The sequence below is a fragment of the Monodelphis domestica genome, chromosome 7, assembly GCF_027887165.1.
Source record: "Monodelphis domestica isolate mMonDom1 chromosome 7, mMonDom1.pri, whole genome shotgun sequence".
In the NCBI taxonomy this organism is placed as follows: Eukaryota; Metazoa; Chordata; class Mammalia; order Didelphimorphia; family Didelphidae; genus Monodelphis; species Monodelphis domestica.
The window spans coordinates 230,144,447-230,163,950 of record NC_077233.1 but is presented as its reverse complement, the minus strand read 5'-3'; the positions used below and the strand labels follow the sequence as shown (position 1 = coordinate 230,163,950).

Sequence of the window (19,504 nt, the reverse complement as noted above, 5' to 3'; positions counted from 1 at the left end):
TTTATCCAAATTGTTTATGGACTTTTATAATGACGTTATCTCTGGACAAATCATCAAAAGAGGGTACAAATAAAGATAATGCCCTGGAATTTTCATGGATAGGGATTGAGAAAAATGCTGAGCACAAATCCCCCACAGTAAAATATGTGTTCATGTTGGGAATAGATATGATATGTGAAGATGGGATTGACTCTCCCCTTGCCTACTTTTAAATTTAATCAACCAAAAGCATAGACACCCCTACTTAACACTAAGGAATGGAGGTACACAAGCCACTTACTAAAGTGGATGACAACTCCAGAAGCAACTGACCACCCCCTGGGAAGTCTTAAGAAAATTTAAAGACTGCACTTGGTCCCCATAAAGTGGAGGAAGGGACAGGAAGGAATGTAAAATAAAGGACTATAAAAGATGATGAACTTCCTGTCCAAGGGATCTTTCTGAATTTTCAGGTTGGATGACCTTGGACTGGGACTGTGGTTTGTAGCTACAACTTGGACCTGGGACCCTGGGTCTTGGATTGCTTCTGCTCCTGGATCTTCTTCTTTGGAAGCTTCAACCAGGATGAGTGAGAAGCTGACCCTCTTTTCCTGACTTCTGGAGAGATTAATTCCAAAGAGATCTCCCCTTTTTGGAGGAGGCCACATGGGTGGAACCCTTGTTTAATTTCCCACTGGGCCCTCTGATTGGGCTTAACAAGCCCTGCCAGAGTTGAACGGGCACCAGAGCAAATATTTAGTGTGGTAAGATAGACATCTCTATCCTCTTTTTCATTTTTCTTCTTTCACTCTCTCCACCTTTTTTATAAATAAAAGCTATTAAAAGTCATTTTTCACTTTAGCTGTATTAATTTTTAAATCAGCAACCACAGTATTATCTTAGAATTCTCATATATTTAGTCCAACCATAAAATTTAATTTCTTACAGATAATTGTGACTGGGTTGGAGACCACAGGTGTCTTTTTATGACATGATTATTCACAGCCCTTAGATCTTGTACAAACCAATAAATTGGTTTTTCATCTGGTCCTGGCTTTGGTTTTTATAGCAAGAATAAGTGTGTTATATTCAGATTTGCATGGAATTATTATTCCTTGCTCAATTAATGAATCTATCACTAGGGAAATTCCTCAAATGCTTCTCTTGATTGGGGATACTGAGAGATGAAAGGAGGTGGGCCACCTTTTGTCTTAATCTGAAGCTAACTTGAGTAGGCCTATATTGGAAGAAGAAGTAGCCCAGAGAGACTTAGGTATATCAGCTGGGATTTCAAAGGTGGTGGGGTTCCTTCATCTCATGACAGCCTGAAAGGAGGACTCAGGACAAAGTTAAGGATACTTCAGGCAATTCTAGCATCATAGAGCCATCTGGGGATCATGTTATCATAGCTCTTAAATTTACATAAAAGATCTCTACCTAGAAAGTTTGTAGGGGAATCAGGCATTAAAAGAAAAGAATGTTCTATTGATAGGGGTCCCACAGATACCATCCAAGGAGAGAGTTTTGGGATGTTTTAGGGTGTTCCTGATACACCTACAATATTTAAAGAATCAATAGAATTAAATTCAGAATCAGGTTTACTCACCAAAACTGATCTGGAAGCCCCAGGGTCTAGGAAGCAATTATAATAAGTGTTCACAACTTTCAGGATCATGTGAGGCTCTTTATTTTGGAGGGTGGGGGGATGGACTGGGATAACAGGCATTAAAAAATCAGCATCTGGGGAATTGAAGGTTTCAACCCCTGACTCCAAAGTTTCTCACTCCCCCTCACACCATCATAAAGATCTCTGGCTATTCCTTTGGGCCCACACACACATACTGAGAAGGGATCCTACAGTGAATACAAGCCCCATGATGGATGTGGTGGTATAGGTTATGATTTGCCTCATTCAAATTATTAGCCCTATTGGTATTTTTATAATTATTATTATTCCTCCAACTTCTATTTCTGTTATCCTGATTCCTCTTTCTACAATTCATAGCTACATAGCTACAAAAAAGCATATATTTGTTTGCCTCATGGATTCCTTCAAAGGAGTAATCACTTCTGTCTTACAGCTCTTTCTTTTACTCCTTCTAATTTAGCTTAATTTCCTTCCTTAATTTCTCCTTTAATTCATTTTTTCTTTCATCTCCCTCTGATTCAGTTTTTTTCCCCTTAATCTACTTCCTCATTTTCAGCTTTTTCTCTATCTTGCTTTGCCCTCAAAGAAATATACTGCTTTACTCTTAACTTATCTATGTCCATGGTTGCCTAATCAGGCCAATTTTTCTTAAAATAGTCATTAATATCTCAGGAGCTCTGCTTAACAGAATGCATCCTTATGTGTCTCTCTGGAGAGACATCTGACTCTCTGGAGAGTTCCAGGCCAAGATACCTAGATCCTGGTTCAACAAATCTATCCTTGAAATGAGATGGTCTCTCATTCTCACCTTGTCTCAAGTCTTCAAATTTAGTCCAGTTACTTGGACTATCAAGCAAGCTCTTATTCCCTTTAATAACTCATTCCTTGCCTCACAGAGTCTTATGTGACCTTCTACTGAATTAGAATCCCAATTTGGATTTTCTAGGGGCCAACATACAGCAGCCTCATTCTGGGACCCATTTATGATGGAGAGGATCATGTTTCTCTCACCTTCCATTAACAAAGCATATAATAATTCTGTAACATCTATCCATTTGGGGATTGTATGTCCTATATATACTCTCAAATTTCTTAATCACCACTAAAGGTGCCTCACCAATGGAAGGAGTTTTTCCTTGAATCTCTCAATGTCTCATGGAGAAGAAGGTGTGTGATGTCTAATATTTACTAAATTCCTTCATTTATCATAAGTGGAAACATGCCTTAGAGGGAAAAGACCTGTATTTGACTTGTCTGTGATTACTTGTGCCTGGTTTGTTGTTTGGGTTGGGGATAAGTGGGTGGGGGAAGGGGGAAGAAAAGTAGAAAGAGAGAGTAGGCAGGGGGAGAGAGGGGTTGGGCAGAGGAGAGAAAGGAAAAGAAAGGGTGGAGACTAGGAGAAGGAAAAGGAGAAGCTGGGTGGGGAGGGGGAGGAGAGGGAGAGACTGGGCAATGGGGAAGGAAAAGCTGGGCAAGGAAAGAGAAAAGTTAGGCAGGGCAAGGCAGAGGCTGGGCAAGGCAAGAGCAAGGATAGGCAGGGAAAGGGTTAGCCAGTAAGGGAGGGATAGAGATGGTACCAAAGGTGGGCTGGAAGGTGAGAGAGACATGATTGGGGGAGGTGCCAAAGTAGTCAAGTCAGAATGACCCAGATATAGAGAAGGAATAGCCTCATGAGCAGTGAACTATGAAGGCACTGTGCCAGGTTTTTTCAGATTCAGCCAAGCTGTTTCCAGCAGTAGTGGGTTTGGTTGAACTGTCAAGAAGATACATCCAAAGTAGCCAATAACAATATTCTTTAGAATTCTTGTTGCTAATAGCCAGTTTTAGTTCTTTTGGAACTTTAAAGTCAAATGAATCAAACCTTAGTCAGCTAAAAGATTTTAGTGTCCAGGCTTTACAGGTGAACCCTAGGGGATTCTGTTGGATTTTCTCTGAATTTTTGCAATGTTTCCCATATTATCTGGTATGAACTATGGGCTTTTGTCCCTAAAGTTAGAAAATCTCTAGTCTTTCTTTTCTAATCTGTTTGGGAAAACTCCTGGGTTTTTATAACCTATCTGTTGGCGGCTTCTGCTTTGGCTGCCATTACTGAGGAATGTAATAGATGATATTGGAGGGGGTATAGTTGATGGATGCTAGATAACTAATGGATCAGGTAGTTATCTTCCTTTGCCTACCCTCCTCCCTCTATACCTCCGTTCTTCCCTCTTTCAATCTCCCTTCCTCCCCTCTCCTTCCCTTCAGTTTCCCCTTCCCCCTTCTTCTTCAGCCTCCTTCTAAGTCACTCAGAGTGAGCTATGATGTTTCAGAGGAAATACTCCTTTCTCTTCTTTATCTCAAGTAAAGGTTTATTGGGGGAAACAGGAAAAGTGGAAGATGGAGGTAAGAGGGTTGGAGGTTTTCCTATTATCTACAGTGAGTCTTAGGTTGGAGGATATTGAGAGAAATGGCAATTCAGTCACTACCATGAACCAGAACAGGTCAGAGAGAGACATATGGACTATTGTCCTTCTTCTTCTGCCTTTAAATCAGCCAAGCCACCTCCAACTTGATTATCTCAAGTCCCAGCTTCTTCCTTCAAAGTCACCACCATCAGCCAAAAAACCCAGAAAATCCAGTAAGCAGTTGGCTCTTGCCTTCAACTGTTTCTCGGTTGCATTCCAAATGGAATTTTCCTTTGATTGGCAGCTGATCAATCTTCAGCTTCTTGTCTTGCTGTATGCCTTATAATTTCTCTCTTTTCCACAGGAAGAAAGAGTTAGGAGCCCAGCAGTAGCTGTAGTACTACAGCCAGTGCCCAGTAGGGAGCTGTTCTGGCTATTGCTGCTGAGGAAAAGAAACCCCAATTTAAGTGGGGGTTTGGGAGTTTAGTTATAGTTCCAGCAGCAGCTGTGTGTGTCACTGGGGCTAGCAATTCTATGAATTCAAATAACTAAAAATCCCAAAACATTACCAATACCCTAGTAAAAAAAAATTAAGACACAACTTCCTTTAATTTTATGATAAAAAGCAACTAGACTATATGGGTTAAATAAGAAATCAATGCAAGGCAATAAAAAATATACATGGGTGGTCTCAGCCTGGCCACAGCAGCAGCTCCCCTAGGCTGATCACCAGAGACAGAGAGTGAACATTTCCTGGATTGTCCCTTTTATTCTCTTTCTCACTTCCAGGTCAAACTCAGAGTCCCATACCCTATGTTAGGGACATAACTAGGTGACCAGCCCAAATAGGTGGTGTAAGCAGTGTAGCTCCAGGAACTTGGGGATGCAGGCAGGACCCCATTTATGATCCTAGAAGATTCCCTTCACAGAATTCCATCCTTATTCCACCATCTCAGTTCCCAGAAGCAGAAGTCTTACTTTTGGTTTTTAGATAGATAATTCTTATGATGTTTAAAAAAGGACCCTATATGTCTTGACATAGGCTTTACCTATGCATAGGGTTTTTAGCACAAAAGAATGTTATACTTTGTCAAATGCCTTTTCAGCATCTATTGAGACAATCATGTTATTTTGAATGTTCGAGTTTTTAATATTATTATGTTGGTTATTTTCCTAATGTTGAATATCCTTGCATCTCAGGTATAAATCCCACTTGGTTATAATTAATTATAAACCACTATAGTCTTCTTTGGCAGGATTTTGTTTAATGTGCTTAAGTCAATGTTCGTTAATGATATTGGCCAATAGTTTTCTTTTTGTATTTTATCTTTAATTAGTTTAGGTATTCAGAATATAGTCATAAAAGGATTGTGGTAGGGTACTTTCTTTCTCTGTTTTTGAGAATAATTTATAAAGTAATTATTGAGAATCAAATGCAATATTCCAGATGTAATCTGGGCCCAGTAGGATGCAGAAGAACTATATCACCTTCCTAGTCCTTTGGGATACTATTCTTTTCTTAATGCAACCATATATCATCTTAGTTTGGGGGGGATTTTAACTGTTATAGTACACGTAGATCTTAATTAGTAGAACTTGAGCCTCCTGAAGTGCTTGCATTATTTGAATTCAATTGTTTGTTTTCATTGGGCTGGAAAAAGGACCATATTTTAAATAATTGTAACTTCAAATAATGTGAGTTCAAATACATGACTACTTTATGGAATTCATTATTCATACTAACTGAATTCTATCTCATACTGTTGATTCATATTAAACCTTTTTTTCCACTAAAATCCACACATATTTTAGACAAGATGTTATCTAGCCACTGCTCCTATATTTTGGACTTTGGAAATATATTTTTTAAAACTCAAATGTAGAACTCTGTGTTTAACCCTATTAAATGTCATACAATTTTAAATTCAGCTCCAGACTAACCTGTTGAGATCAATTTTGATCCCAAGTACTTTCTTCCAGTAATGACTTAGCTATCCATACCAGTTTTGTATAACCTGCACATTTATTAAGCAAGTCAGGTATACTGTACATTAATAAATTTTTAAATGGCAGGTTCAGTGACAAACCCCTGGGGTGTACCTTTTTAGACATTCCACCAAATTGATCCATTAATGATTAATATTTGGTTTTAGTTATTCAACTCATTCTGAAATCACTTTACTATAATTTTAAACCACCTTTCTCTATCTTGTCCACAAAGATCTGCCAAATTTTTTGGTGAAAACTGAGCAAAGTATAGCCTCCTCCTAATCTAGAGGAGTTATACACTAGGCCTGCAAACACCCTAGAGTACAGCCTAAATCAAATTAAAATGTAATTGGCAAATATTTAACTAAACACTGTAGAATGCAGACAATGTCAGTATATGATATTCTAAATCAATATGTGGTCATCAGAAATCCTTATGGATAGTTTAGTGACCTGTTTGTTTTTTAATTTAACATGACTGTTCTAAGTCCTGTGGCAAAAAATAGCATTTATATAGCACTTTCTATGTGCCAGTCACTGTTAACCACTTTGCAAATATTATCTCATGCTCCTAACAACTCTGAAAGAGAAGTGCTATTATTAAGTCCATCTTACAGTTGAGGAAAATGAGACAGAGATAAAGGTCACATAGCTAGTAAGTATCTGAAGCTAAATTTTAACTTTGGTTTTTCTGACTCTGAGCCCAATGTTCTTTTGACTTTATTACATAGCTGCCTAAGGAAAAAATGTTAGTTTGGCACAATATGATAAAACTGTAATGAGTCTTTTTGATAACTACTTGCTCTTCTAAGTATTTAAAAGCATTTAAAATAATATGTTGTAAATTTTTGCCAAGAATCAATGGCAGACTCACTATTGTTTGTTTGTACACTCATTTTTTTCTGCTTTTTTTTAATCACCCTCCCCAAAATTCTCCATCCCTTATATTACTCCCCTCCTTGCCACCCTTAGTTCCCTTCTGCTTTTCTATGGATAAGATAGGATATCCCAAGAGCCTGGCAGTTATTCCCTGTCTGAACCAAATCCAAAGAGAGTAAGGTTACCTGTCTCCACCTTTATCCTCCCCTTCATTATAATAGTACCCCCTGCCCCAATTTTATTTCTCTCTTCCCATTTCTCTTAGTATAATCTTCTTTCTCACCTCTAGGGTTTTTTTTTTCACATATTATCCTAAACAGGTTACATTTTCCGTCTATGATATGATACTACTATGATAATGATAACAATTTTTAAGTTATAGATATCATCTTTCCATATAGGAATATAAATAGTTTGACCTTATTGAAATCCTACATGTTTTCCTCTTTCTTATTTACCTTTTTATGCTTCTTTTTAATTTTGCATTTGGACATCTAAGTCTGGTCTTTTCTTCAAGAATGCTTAGAAATCTTCTAGTTTGTTAAATGACCATACCTTCCCCTGAAAGAATATAGTCAGTTTTGATGGGTAGGTGATTCTTGGTTGCAAATCAAATTTCCTTGCCTTCTGAAATATCATATTCCAATCCTTCTTGTCCTTCAGTGTGGAAGCTGAAAGATCCTGTGTAATCCTAACTGGGGTTCTATGATATCTGAATAGTTTCTTTCTGGCTGTTTTCTGTATTTTCTCTTTGGCCTAGGAGCTCTTGAATTTGACTATAACTTTCCTGGTAGTTGTCATTTTGGGATTTATTGCAGAAGGTGATCTGTGGAGCCTTTCCATCTCTATTTTATCTTCTTGTTCAAGAATATCTGGGCAGTTTTCTTGGAAAATTTCTTGTAATATGATGTATAGGCTTTTTTATCACGACTTTTGCATAGTTCAATAATTCTTAAATTGTCTCTCTGGTCAGTTGTTTTTTCAATAAGATATGTCATTTTATATTTTTTCATTCTTTTAATTTTGTCTTATTGTTTCTTGATGTCATGTGAAATCATTAACTTTTATTTGCCCAAATCTAATTTTTAAAGACTGAATTTCTTCCATGACTTTCTGATCCTCCTTTTCCTTTTGGTCCATTGTCTTTTTCATGGCATACTTGTCTTCATTTGATTTTTTAGCTCTTTTTCCAGTAAACCAATTTTGCTTTTTAAATTATTTTCTTTTCTCATTATTTTCATTTCTTTTTCCCATTTTTATTCAATCTGTCTTAGTTGGTTTTTTTTTTAATTCCTTTTTTTAGTTCTTCAAGAGATTGCAAACAATTCTCATGGAGGGGGGTGGATTTTGCATATGTTTGCAAATCTCATCTCCTGTTGGTTCTGTTCTTTGCTCTTTTTTCTCCATAGAAAATTTTCAGGGTCAAGTGTTGTTGGTTTTTGTTTTGTTTTGTTTTTGCTGCTGTTTGCTCATTTTCTCATCAGTGGACTGGGAAATCTGCAAGTCACTGGCCATTTCTGTCTTAGCTTCTAGCTCATAGTTATTTTGCTCTGCAGCTGTCTTCACTGCTGCTGCTGAGGCTTAAGAGTACACCCAGTACAATGGACCTCTGGACCTTGCTGCCAAGGCATGGGACTTCAAGGGGTGTGTCGGAGGTGTTATTTTGTTGGTATAGCCCATGACCTAAGATCCTGAAGTTGCCTATGCCCTGGTTCACAGCTTTAGGGCTGTCTTCACTGCTGCCATGGAGACTTGAGAGCACCTAGCACCTGGTCCTCACTGCCAGGGCCTGGGACGTCAAGGGAGAGGATCTGTGGTACTCTTTTGTTAGTGTAGCCCATGGCCTGGGATCCTCAGAGTCTGGCATGGTTGGTGGGGGGTGGTTGGCCGGCACCTGTTTGTGTAGTTTTGCTTCTGGTTTCCCTTTATATCATGGAAATTCACTCTCTGCCTACCTTTCATATTGTGTTCAGTGGGAAAGCCCCCTCAGTCATTCTGCTTTGACTCCTGTCCTTTTGAGGCATCTTTTAAAGATTGGTTTGGAAGGATATTCAGAGCAGTTTCAGGCTTTTGCTACTGCTTAGCTACCATCTTGACCCACTCTTTTTTTTTTCCAAATTGAGACATTTGCTCTTCTTCAGGCCTGCAGCATTCTCATTTTCTCCATGATTATATGAAAAGAATGAATCAGCAACCAATCACATTAATCAGTTCTTTTAATCATCTGGACCACAGTTTCTCTGGGATTTATGAGTTGAATAATTAATATTAGCCATGTTTTTCCTTAATACCTGACTTATAATGAATTTCAGTTCCTTGCCATTTTATTCTGTTCTTTTTGATCAAAAAGATAATTTATCTTAGCAGAAAATAAAAGTAACATAATAATTAATTAATTAGTTCTGCCTCTTCCCTTTTGTCCATTATTCATGTTTATTCCAGCCCTTGTTCCTTAGATAACTTTAGCTACTATCTCTTCATTTTTCCCAGTCTCACATTAAGAGGCAGCCTTTATCCTTGCTAAGTAGGTTTTCAAGCATATTTTAGATGCATTTCCATGGAAAGGTAGTTGGTCAATAATTAGTTTGACAAATTAAACCATTACATCTCAGTAGGAAGTCACAAATGACATTCATGCCACCTGTCTCCAACTCATCCTTATGAAATTTTTCTTTCCTGATATTAACTATGATACCATAGCATTACCCATTAGCACATTAGTACCTATTTCCTCCTCAGAGGGCCTAGTTTCTTCCTCTTTTAAAAGAGACTCATATCCTTTTCTTATATTCATGAATTTAGTAGACCTTCCCTTCCTCCTCTGTCATATTCTTTCACCCTCCAACATCAATATATTATAGGTCAGGGTTTCCCCCTGTCCCTTCAAGATCCTTTGTAGTCTTTTATCTCCAAAATACATCTGACCTTGTGCTGTGTTGATGAGGCACATCAACTGCTTAACAACAGCTCCCTCCCCTCTCCCTTCAAGATCAAGAAAGATGAAGCACAGAAGGTATGCTTATCAAAATTTCCAGACAATACTAAACAAGGAGATAAGGGAGACACACTCTTGTAGTATCATGATCCAAAAAAAATCTTGACAGGCTAGAACACTAGGCTGAATCTGGGAAGATGTCATTCAATAGGCATAAATATAAAATATTATATTAGGGTTAAAAATAATCAATTATACAAATACAAGGGGGAGGCATAGCTATATATCAATGTATCTGAAAAATAAGGAGTTCATTGGACTGCAAGGTCAATATAAATCAACAATATAATATGGCACCACCACCATCACCAAATAAAAGCTAACAATATATTGAAACACATTGAAAGAAGTGCATTGCTCTTTTATAGAATAAGGAGAAAATACTATTGTAATACTGTACTCTAAGATTCCATCTTGAATTTTATGTTCATTCTTGGATGCCTTTGTTTAAGATAAAGCTGGAGGGTATCCAGAGAAGAGCAACCAGGATGAAAAAGTGCCTGCTTTTAGATTGGGAGAAGCAAATATGGATGTTTAACTTAGAGAAGACTTGAAATCAAATACACAATCTCTTTTTTTGGCATTTAAATCTCCTCATAACCTGACCTCTTCCCCTCTTTCCGGGCTTCTTACACTTTGTTCCTCTCCCTGAACTCCACAGTCCAGCAATACTGGCCTAATTCTTTATACAGTACTTCTTCAAACTCATTGTCCAAGTCTGGAATGCTCGCTTTCTTTACCTTCACCTCCTAACTTCTTTAGCTTCCTTTAAGACTCGGCTTAAATCGTATCTTTTCTAGGAGGTCTTTCCTATTCCTTCCCACCCCCACCCCCAGCTTTGTGCTTTACCCTCTAATCAGAGAGATCTCAGGGGCAGAAGGTACTGTTGAGGTGTGAGTACCAAGACTTGATAGAATCTTGTAGGATGATGAAGCTCCCGAGGGCATGATAAAGAAATCCAGAGGAGTGCAGCCAGGTAGAAAATGGAGCCAATAATTTACACTACAGTGTATACTTTAAAAAGGGTGTTAATGTCTTAGTATATTTAAGCTACTAAACTATTAAGATATTAAAGTTTAAAATTACACTAAGAATTTTGGTCTTTTGATTCAGCGTACAGATATTTATTTGCATATTATCTTCCTAGCAGAATGAGAGCTTCTTGAGAGTAGTGACTATTTTTTTTTTTGCTTTTTTAAAAATATTATCACCATTTAGCATAGAGCCTAGCCCCAAGTATGTGCATAATAAATGATTGTTGACTGACTGACTGACTGATTGATTGACTGCAATATAGGCTGAGCAGTGGAATTTCTAAGTCATAAAGTTTGGGATATTTTAATTACTTTCTCAGAAGAATTGCAAATTATTTTCTGGAATGGTTCGACCAATTCATAGCTATACCAACAGTATATTAATGTGTATCTGTCTTTCTGTAATCTTTCTATTATTTACTATTCCCATTGTTTTTCATCTTTGTCAATTTAGTGGGTATGAGATAAAATGTCACAATTACTTTGATTTGCATTTCTATTTTCATATATCATGACTTATTTAGCCATTCCCCAATTAAGGACCATACTCTCACTCTCCAGTTTTATTGCCCTTTGGGCATAGTTCTAAATTGTTTTCAGAATAAATGGACCAGTTCACAATTCTACCAACAATATATTCATGTACCCATTTCTCCACATCCCCACCTGCATTCTTTTCTCATGTTATCCTGTAACCAAGACCTTTGTTCCTTTGTGAGAAACATAAGCACTTCTTTCAACATTGAAACTGTGACCAGACCCTCTGACCCCCTTCAGCCATACACTCTGGTGTTTCTCTCAGTTCTCAAAGAGTTACCAGGTTCCAATGTCCCTTGTGACTGACCACAACCACTCTTTTCAAGCCTGAAATTATGACCCAGAACTAAATATGGGCAATGAAATTCCCATTTAGTGCCCAAGCCTGTACAAGTGCTTTCAAAGGATTCCTTTTCATCTTTTTCTAACTCTGATCCCCTTCTACCTCTAAACTGAGAACTTTAGTCATTGCTACTGCCTCTGTCATAGTCTCTAATTGGTGCCTTCTTCTTCTCCCACTCCCTTTTTTGAGCTTCTCTAAGGCTTCCCTCATTACTGGCTCTTGATTTGACTCTAACACATCACACACTTCTATCAGCGTTCTCCTTTTTGTGACACTTCCCATGTTTAACTTTAAATACACACACAGACACACGCATACACAAACACACCCTCCCAAAACACTGATTATTTTGTATTTAGGGTATAACCAAATTCTGTCCATAGTACCCCTATCTACTTCAGCTGTTATGTCTATAAAATTTCAACCTTCACCATTGTCTCTCTTCAGTACTGGTTTTCAACAGTTCCCAATTTTTTCAAAGAATATTGAATCTCAAATTATTTCCCTCTTTTCTCCTTTCCTTCCCTCCAGCTTCCAAATTCGTTGAAATGGTAAGCAAATTCATATAGATTTGACATGTGCAATCATATAAAACATTTTTTCCATATTAATTTTTTTGTGAAAGGAAACTCAAATAGAAAAAAATAAAGTGAAAAATGTTTGATTTGGTCTGGATTCAGACTCAGTTCTTTTTCTCTGGAAGCAGATGGCTTTTTTTATCATGAGTCCTTTGGGATAGTTTTGGATTATTGTATTGCTGAAAATAAGTTTTATTCACTGTTAAATATTTCTTTCAGTACAATGTTCTCCTAGTTATGCTTACTTCAGTCTGCTTCAGTTAATTTAAAGTCTTTTTAGGGTTTTCTAGGTTCCTCCTGCTTTCATGTCTATAGAGAACTTTAATTACTTTGTTTGAGAATTGACCATACATATCCTTTGACCATTTATCAATTGGGGAAAGTCTTGTATTCTTATATATTCAACTCATGTATCTATGTATTTGTGAAATGAGGCCTTTATTAGAGAGACATAAAAAATTTTGCACCATTATGATTACTGGGTATTATTTTCCATCTTATTTGTCATTGTTTAGTTTCTGACTTCCACTTCCCAAAACTTCACCTCTTTTCTATCAACCCCACCTCCCTTCTTTTGTCACCTTTTCCTCTTATTTACCTGTAGGGTAAGATAACTTTCTATACCCATTTGATTATGTATGTTCTTCCCTCATTGAGCCAGTTCTAATAAAGAGTAAGGTTTACATGCTCTCTTCCCCACCTCCCCCATCTTCTCCTCCATTGTAAATGTTCTTTAATGTGTCTTTTATGTACAGTAACTTACCCCATTCTATTTTTCCCTTCCCCCTTTTCTCCATGCATTCCCCTTTCTTGTGTCTTAATTCTATTTTATTTTTTATATCATTCCATCATATTTAACTCACCCCTTCACCCTCTATCTATGTATATTCTTTCTAAATGCCCTAATAATGACAAAGTTCTTTGACATTACAAAAATTATCTCCTCATATAAGGATGTATGCAGTTTAACCTTATTGAATGTCTTTGGATTTCTCTTTCCTGTTTACCTTTTTATGATTCTCTTGAGTCTTGTATTTGAGAGTGAAGTTTTCAATTCAGCTCTGGTCTTTTCATGAGGAATGTTTGAGAATTCTCTATTTCATTGATTACCCATTTCCCCCACTAAGAGATTATTTTGAATTTTTCTGGGGAAGTGATTCTGTTTGAAGTACTAGTTTCTGGGGGCATCTGGGTAGCTCAGTGGATTGAGAGCCAGGCCTAGAGATGAGAGGTGCTAGGTTCAAATCTGGCCTCAGACACTTCCCAGCTATGTGATGCTGGGCAAGTCACTTGACCCCCATTGGCTAGCCCTTATCAGTCTTCTGCCTTGGAGCCAATACACAGTATTGACTAGAAGATGGAAGGTAAGGGTTTTAAAAAAAGAAGTATTGCTTCCTTTGTTCCCTGGAATATCATATACTAGGCCCTTCAATCCTTTAATATAGAAGCTTGTGTTAAATCTTGTCTTATTCTGACTGTGACTCCACAATATTTGATTTGTTTCTTTTTTGGCTGCTTGCAATATTTTCTCCTTGACTTTGGAGTTCTGGAATTTGGCTATAATATTCCTGAGAGTTATCCTTTTGGTATCTCTTTATCAAAGTGTTCGGTAGATTCATTTGGTTTCTATTTTGTCCTTTGGTTGTAGAATATCAGGGAGGTTCTCCTTGATAGTTTCTTGAAAGATGATGTCCAAAATCTTTTTTTTTATCATGGCTTTCAAGTAGTCCACCAATTCTTAAATTATCTCCCCTAGATTTATTTTCCAGGTCAGTTGTTTTTCCCATGAGATCTTTCACATTTTCTTTTCTTTTGACTTTGTTTAATTGTTTCTTGATGTTTCATGGAATTATTCACTCCCACTTGCCTAAACCTAATTGCCAATTCTACTTTGGAAAGAATTTTTTCCCTCAGTGAATTTTTGTACTTCTTTTCTCAAAAGGAAAATTCTGCTTTTTAAATAGTTCTTCTGTTTAGTGATTTTTTTTCATCCCTTTTACCAGTTGGCCTATTCTGTTTTTTAAGATATTAATTTTGTCAATATTTTTGTGCCTTATTTACCAAGATATTGAATCTTTTTCCCCCATGATTTTCCTGCCTCACTCTCATTTCTTTCCCCAATTTTTCTGCTGCCTCTCCTATTTGATTTTTAAAAACCTTTTTGAGTTTCTTTACTAATTCTTTTTGGGAATGAGAGCAATTCATATTTTTCTTGGTTGCAGCAGTATTGATTTTGTTTACTTTTTCTGAGTTTGAGTTCACCCTGTCACCAAAATAATGTCCTATGTTTAATTTCTTTTTTTTTTGTTGATTGCTCATTTTCTTACCTTTTTCTCTTCCTTTAGTTTAAAAAATTGTTTAAGTTGGCCTTTGTAAGTGTAGTTGTTCCAAGCTTCAGGTCCTTTGCATAGCCACCTTTAGAGCTGGCACTGGGGATCTATCTGCTTTTAGTTCTTCCAACAGGTGATAGGATGTAAGGAGAGGTGTGTTTAATACTTTCCCTACTGTACTCTAATCTGTGAGTAACCCCAAGGCCTCTTTTATCCCTTGAAACTGTGATCAGAGTCCCCCACTTCCTTTTGGCTACAAAAGGATTGCTATATGCTAGTGCTCCTCACCCTGCAACTGCATTGAATGACTGATTTGGTTCTGCATATGGGTGATGCAACAAGAGTTTTGCACTCAGAGCCAGCAAAGAGAGCCCTTATAATCTCCTTTTGAGGAGTTGTCCAACACCCTCCAAGCTTACCATTTGTGTGTCTGAGAGTTCTGGAAGCCTTGGCTGCTTCTTCAACTTCACTCAAAGCTTTTTGCCCCACCACCACCACACACATCCCTTTTACCACACACAGGGAAGGGAGGAAGTGTTCCTATTGGGCTGCTGGGCAGAGGGGCAGTTGAAGTAAGGAATGTCCTCTGCAAGTGTAGAGAGGGGGAGGGGAGTGGCCCCAAGACTATGCTTCCTTTAACTTTGCCACCTATGAGCCGCCCACCTTATCCCCTGTACACTCCCATTGGGCTGCTAGACTGAGGGGTGGGTGACGTGAAAAAAAATGTCCTCAGCCTGAGTGGAGAGGTGGAGGGAAGCAGCTAATCTGGGACCCTGCTGCCTTTCTAGTAATGACCTTTGTGGAGGAGGGTGGCTGCCTGCTCAGAAAGTGTTCTGCATGCCATCTTTGACACCCAAGCCATAGGTTCGCCATCACTGCCATAAGCAAATCAGGGGAAAATGAAATAATATGCCAATCAAATCTATGGATAAGGGAAGAACTTATGAGGAAACAAGACATTAGAGAACATTAGGAGATGTAAAATGTATAATTTTGATTACATTAAACTTAAAAGGTTTTGGAAAAAAACTCAACATAATCAGAATTAGAAAGGAAATATGAAACTGGTGGGGGTGGGGGGAATTACAGCACATTTCTCTGATAGAAAGCCTCATTTTTCAAATATATAAAGAACTGACAGAAATTTATAAGAATACAACATTCCCCATTTGACAAATGGTCAAACGATATGACAGTTTTCAGATGAAGAAACTAAAGGTGTCAATAGTCACCTGAAAAAATGTTCTAAACCACTATTGATTAGGAAAATTCAAATTAAAACAACCCTGAGGTACCACGTCACACACAACCAGATTGGCTAATATGACAGCAAGATAAACTAATAAAGGTTGGAGGGGATGTGGCAAAATTGAGACACTAATTCACTGCTGGTAGAGTTGTGATAATTCAACCATTTTGAAGGACAATTTGGAATTGTGAGCCAAAGGGCTATAAAACAATGCATACCCTTTGATCCAGTAATACTACTACTACATCTGTTTCCTAAAGAGATAAAAAAAAGGAGGGAGGAAGGACCTAGTTGTAAAAAAAATATTCATAGCAGCTCTTTTTATGGTGGAAAAGAATTGGAAATTGAAGGGATTTCAATCAATTGGGGAATTGCTGAACAAATATGATGGTGATGGAATACTATTTTACTATAAAAAATAATGAGCAGGATGATTTCAGAAAAATATGGAAAGACCTACATGCATAGTGAAGTAAGCAGAACCAGGAGAACATTTTAAACAGTTACAGTAATATTGTAAGGTAGATCAATATGTAAGGATTAGCCATTCTCAGTAATACAATGATCCAAGAGAGTTCTATAGAACTTATGACAAAAAACATATCCACCTCTAGAGAGAGAACTATTGGTGTCTGGATGCTGACTAAGCATACTATTTTAAAATTTATTTTATTTATGATTTTATTTTTGGGTTTTGGTTTTATAGTAGTATCCTCTACAACAGTGACCAACATGGAAATATATTTTGCATGATCATGCTTATATAATCTAGATCAAATTGCTTACCACTTTCAGGAGGGGTTCAGGAAGAAAGGGAGGGAGATAATTTGGTTCTTATAATTTCAGAATGTATTAAAAATTGTTACATATAATTGAGAAAATAAAAAAGAAAAAGAAAACTGTAATGTTCTTATTCAAAATTTCTGAAATTTCAAACCCTCCTGTTCTGAACCTCTATTTGTATTATGAATTGAAGAACTGGTCTAAATGGTTCTCTTGGATATCTTGTGCAGCAGGGATATGGGTCATATTGTATAGAAATTGATAGAATCAAAATTCTCTTTAAGAACTCTGATTACTGTTTTAGGAGAAACGTATATATGTTGTCACTGGGGGCTTCAATGGCTTTATTTAGTTGCCCTGGATAATTATTTGTTCTATAGTGAAAGCTAATCAACCACTTTTCCATCACAGTGATAAATTTGAAAAGCTACTCTGACATTACATCCAGTTCATTCCTGCTGCTTCCCAGTCATTCTTTGGGGATGTCCATTCAAAGATTTTATGAAAATTTCAAGATCAGCAAAAAATGTGCCATTTCTGGGGGCACTCATTGCTCAGATAAATGTAAGTATCCTTTGTTCCTTCAGGTCCTGGTTTTGAAGTAGTCCACCTCGAACTCCCCCTATCTCCAGCTATCCCTATTTTGGAGCAGAAACTAGAGAATGGCTGTAGTCAGTGAAGAAGCATTTATTAAATATGCATCGTATTCTAGGAACTGTGCCAGGCTAAGGACACAAATATAAAATTAGTTAATTTCTTCCATTTTGGATCTTACATTCTGCTTGGAGGATACAACATATTCACAAATGTGCACAAGGAGCATTTATACAAAATTAAGAAAAAGTGATATTAGTAGGGGAGGCTACTAAATTTTGGAATGCATGGGAGGCTTCTTGAATGAGCTGAATCTTGAAGAGAACTAGGATTTTCAAGTGGTGACAAGGGAGATTATAGTTGTAAAGGACACTCTGAGAGCAAGTATAAAGAAGTGGCAGACAGAATGTTATATAAGGTAAACAGCAAGGAAATCAATTCCACTGGAATATAATGTGCTAAGTCATATGTAACCATCCTGAAAGATATGCTTGAGCCATAATGTGAAGGGCTCTGAATATCAAAGAGAGAATTTTGTATTTTTATCCTAGAGGCAAAAGGGGAGGTACTAGAATTTTTGAGTTGGGGAAAAGAAAAGGAAGGAAAGCAGCATTCATGAAGGCTTACTATGTGTCAGGCACTGTATACTAAGTGTTTTACCAATATTATTTGGTAAGCAATCAGGAAATTATTTTATCATACCTGTTATATATGAATATGAATTTGGCATCTGTGTTGAGAATGAATTGGAGAAATGATAAATAGATGCTCTAGGGACAATTGGGAGGCTCTTGCAATAGTCCAGAACAGAATGGAAGTCTGATTCAGGTCATTGTGGTGTTTGGGGGAGAAAGGGACAGATGGAAAATCTCATATGAGATAGAATTAGCAAGATTTAGCAAATAATTTGCAAATAGGAGGTGAGAGCAAAGAGTTTAAGGATAACTTCTAACTTGTAAACCTGGATGACTAGAAGAATAGCAGTATCCTGGACAAAAATAGGAAAGTTAGGAGTAAAGGGTAGGTTTAGGTAGAAAAACAAGTTGAGTTCGGCATGATGTATTCTGGCGAAGATAAGGATTTGGAGCTTAGGAGAAAGATTCGGATCTGAGAGTCATCTGCATATAGACAATAGTTGAATTCATGAGATTTGGCAAGATAAAACAAAGTATAGAGATGAGGTGTGAGGGTCTTGAAATGTACCCATCCATATGTGTCTAGGAACATGGATGATGATCCAGTAATGGAGAATGGGAATGACTATTCAGACATGTAGTAGTAGTAGTAGTCTCTTGGTGATCGAGAATGACTATTGTCTTTGTGCAATTTCATCTACGGTGTACCCTCATGTGGCTTTGGAGTCCAAAGGCTGAGGCATACAGTTTGTGGCACATGGGGCATGGGACACCAGTTGTTACGGGAGGTGCGGGTGTGGCCTGGTGTCGGCGTTCACGCGCAGCGGCAAGACGTCGACGTCGCTCATCTTCAAAGGTGGTGGCGGCATGGTTAATGTGGGTTCGCCAGCTGCTTCTGTCAGAGGCAGCCAGTTCTAGTTGCTTTGGTGTAATGCCAGCCCATTTCAAGTTTGACTTTAGCTGATCCTTGAATCTTTTCTTTGGTCGGCCTTGTTTCCTGAGTCCAGCTGACAGTTAACCGTAGAATACCCGTCTTGGTATTCGCTGTGGGTCCATGCGGGTGACGTGTCCAGACCATCGTAGCTGGGTTTGGAGGACCAGGACTTCGATGCTGGTGGAGTTGGCTGTCCAGGACTTCCTGGTTGGTGATTCGGTCCTGCCATTGGATCCTCATGATTGACCAGAGAGAGAGTTGGTGGAATTGCTCCAGCTGTTTCATGTGCATGTCTCGCAACCATACAGGAGCAAGCTGAGGACCACTGCGTTATACACTTTGAGCTTCATCGCAGTGCTTACACCTCTGTGTTGGAGGACTTTGCAGCGCAGCCGCCCGAGTGCCTGGCTGGCCTTTTGGATCCTGGCATTAATTTCGTGGTCTAGGGACCCATTGTTGGCGATGGTGCTGCCCAGGTACTTGAAAGTATTGACGTTAGAAAGCTGTGTGCTGTCGATTGTAATGCACGGCTGGTTAGTTGGACTCCCTGGTGCAGGTTGGAACAGCACCTCTGTTTTGCTGATGCTGATAGTCAGGCCAAACAGTTTTGTTG

General features: G+C 37.9%; 1 protein-coding gene across 4 annotated transcripts in view; it reads left to right on the top strand.

The window, feature by feature from the left end:
• The window catches only part of LOC100026548 (phospholipid-transporting ATPase ABCA3-like), a 314,104-nt gene that overhangs the window by 225,487 nt on the left and 69,113 nt on the right, over window positions 1–19,504 (top strand). For 3 of the 4 annotated variants that reach the window (XM_007498226.3, XM_007498222.3, XM_056806545.1), the window contains one exon: window positions 17,140–17,292. The exons of the other annotated variant lie outside the window; for it this stretch is intronic. In XM_007498226.3, coding sequence (XP_007498288.2) covers window positions 17,140–17,292 — 153 coding nt within the window. The remainder of the gene's footprint in view (window positions 1–17,139; window positions 17,293–19,504) is intronic. 4 annotated transcript variants of the gene reach the window in all.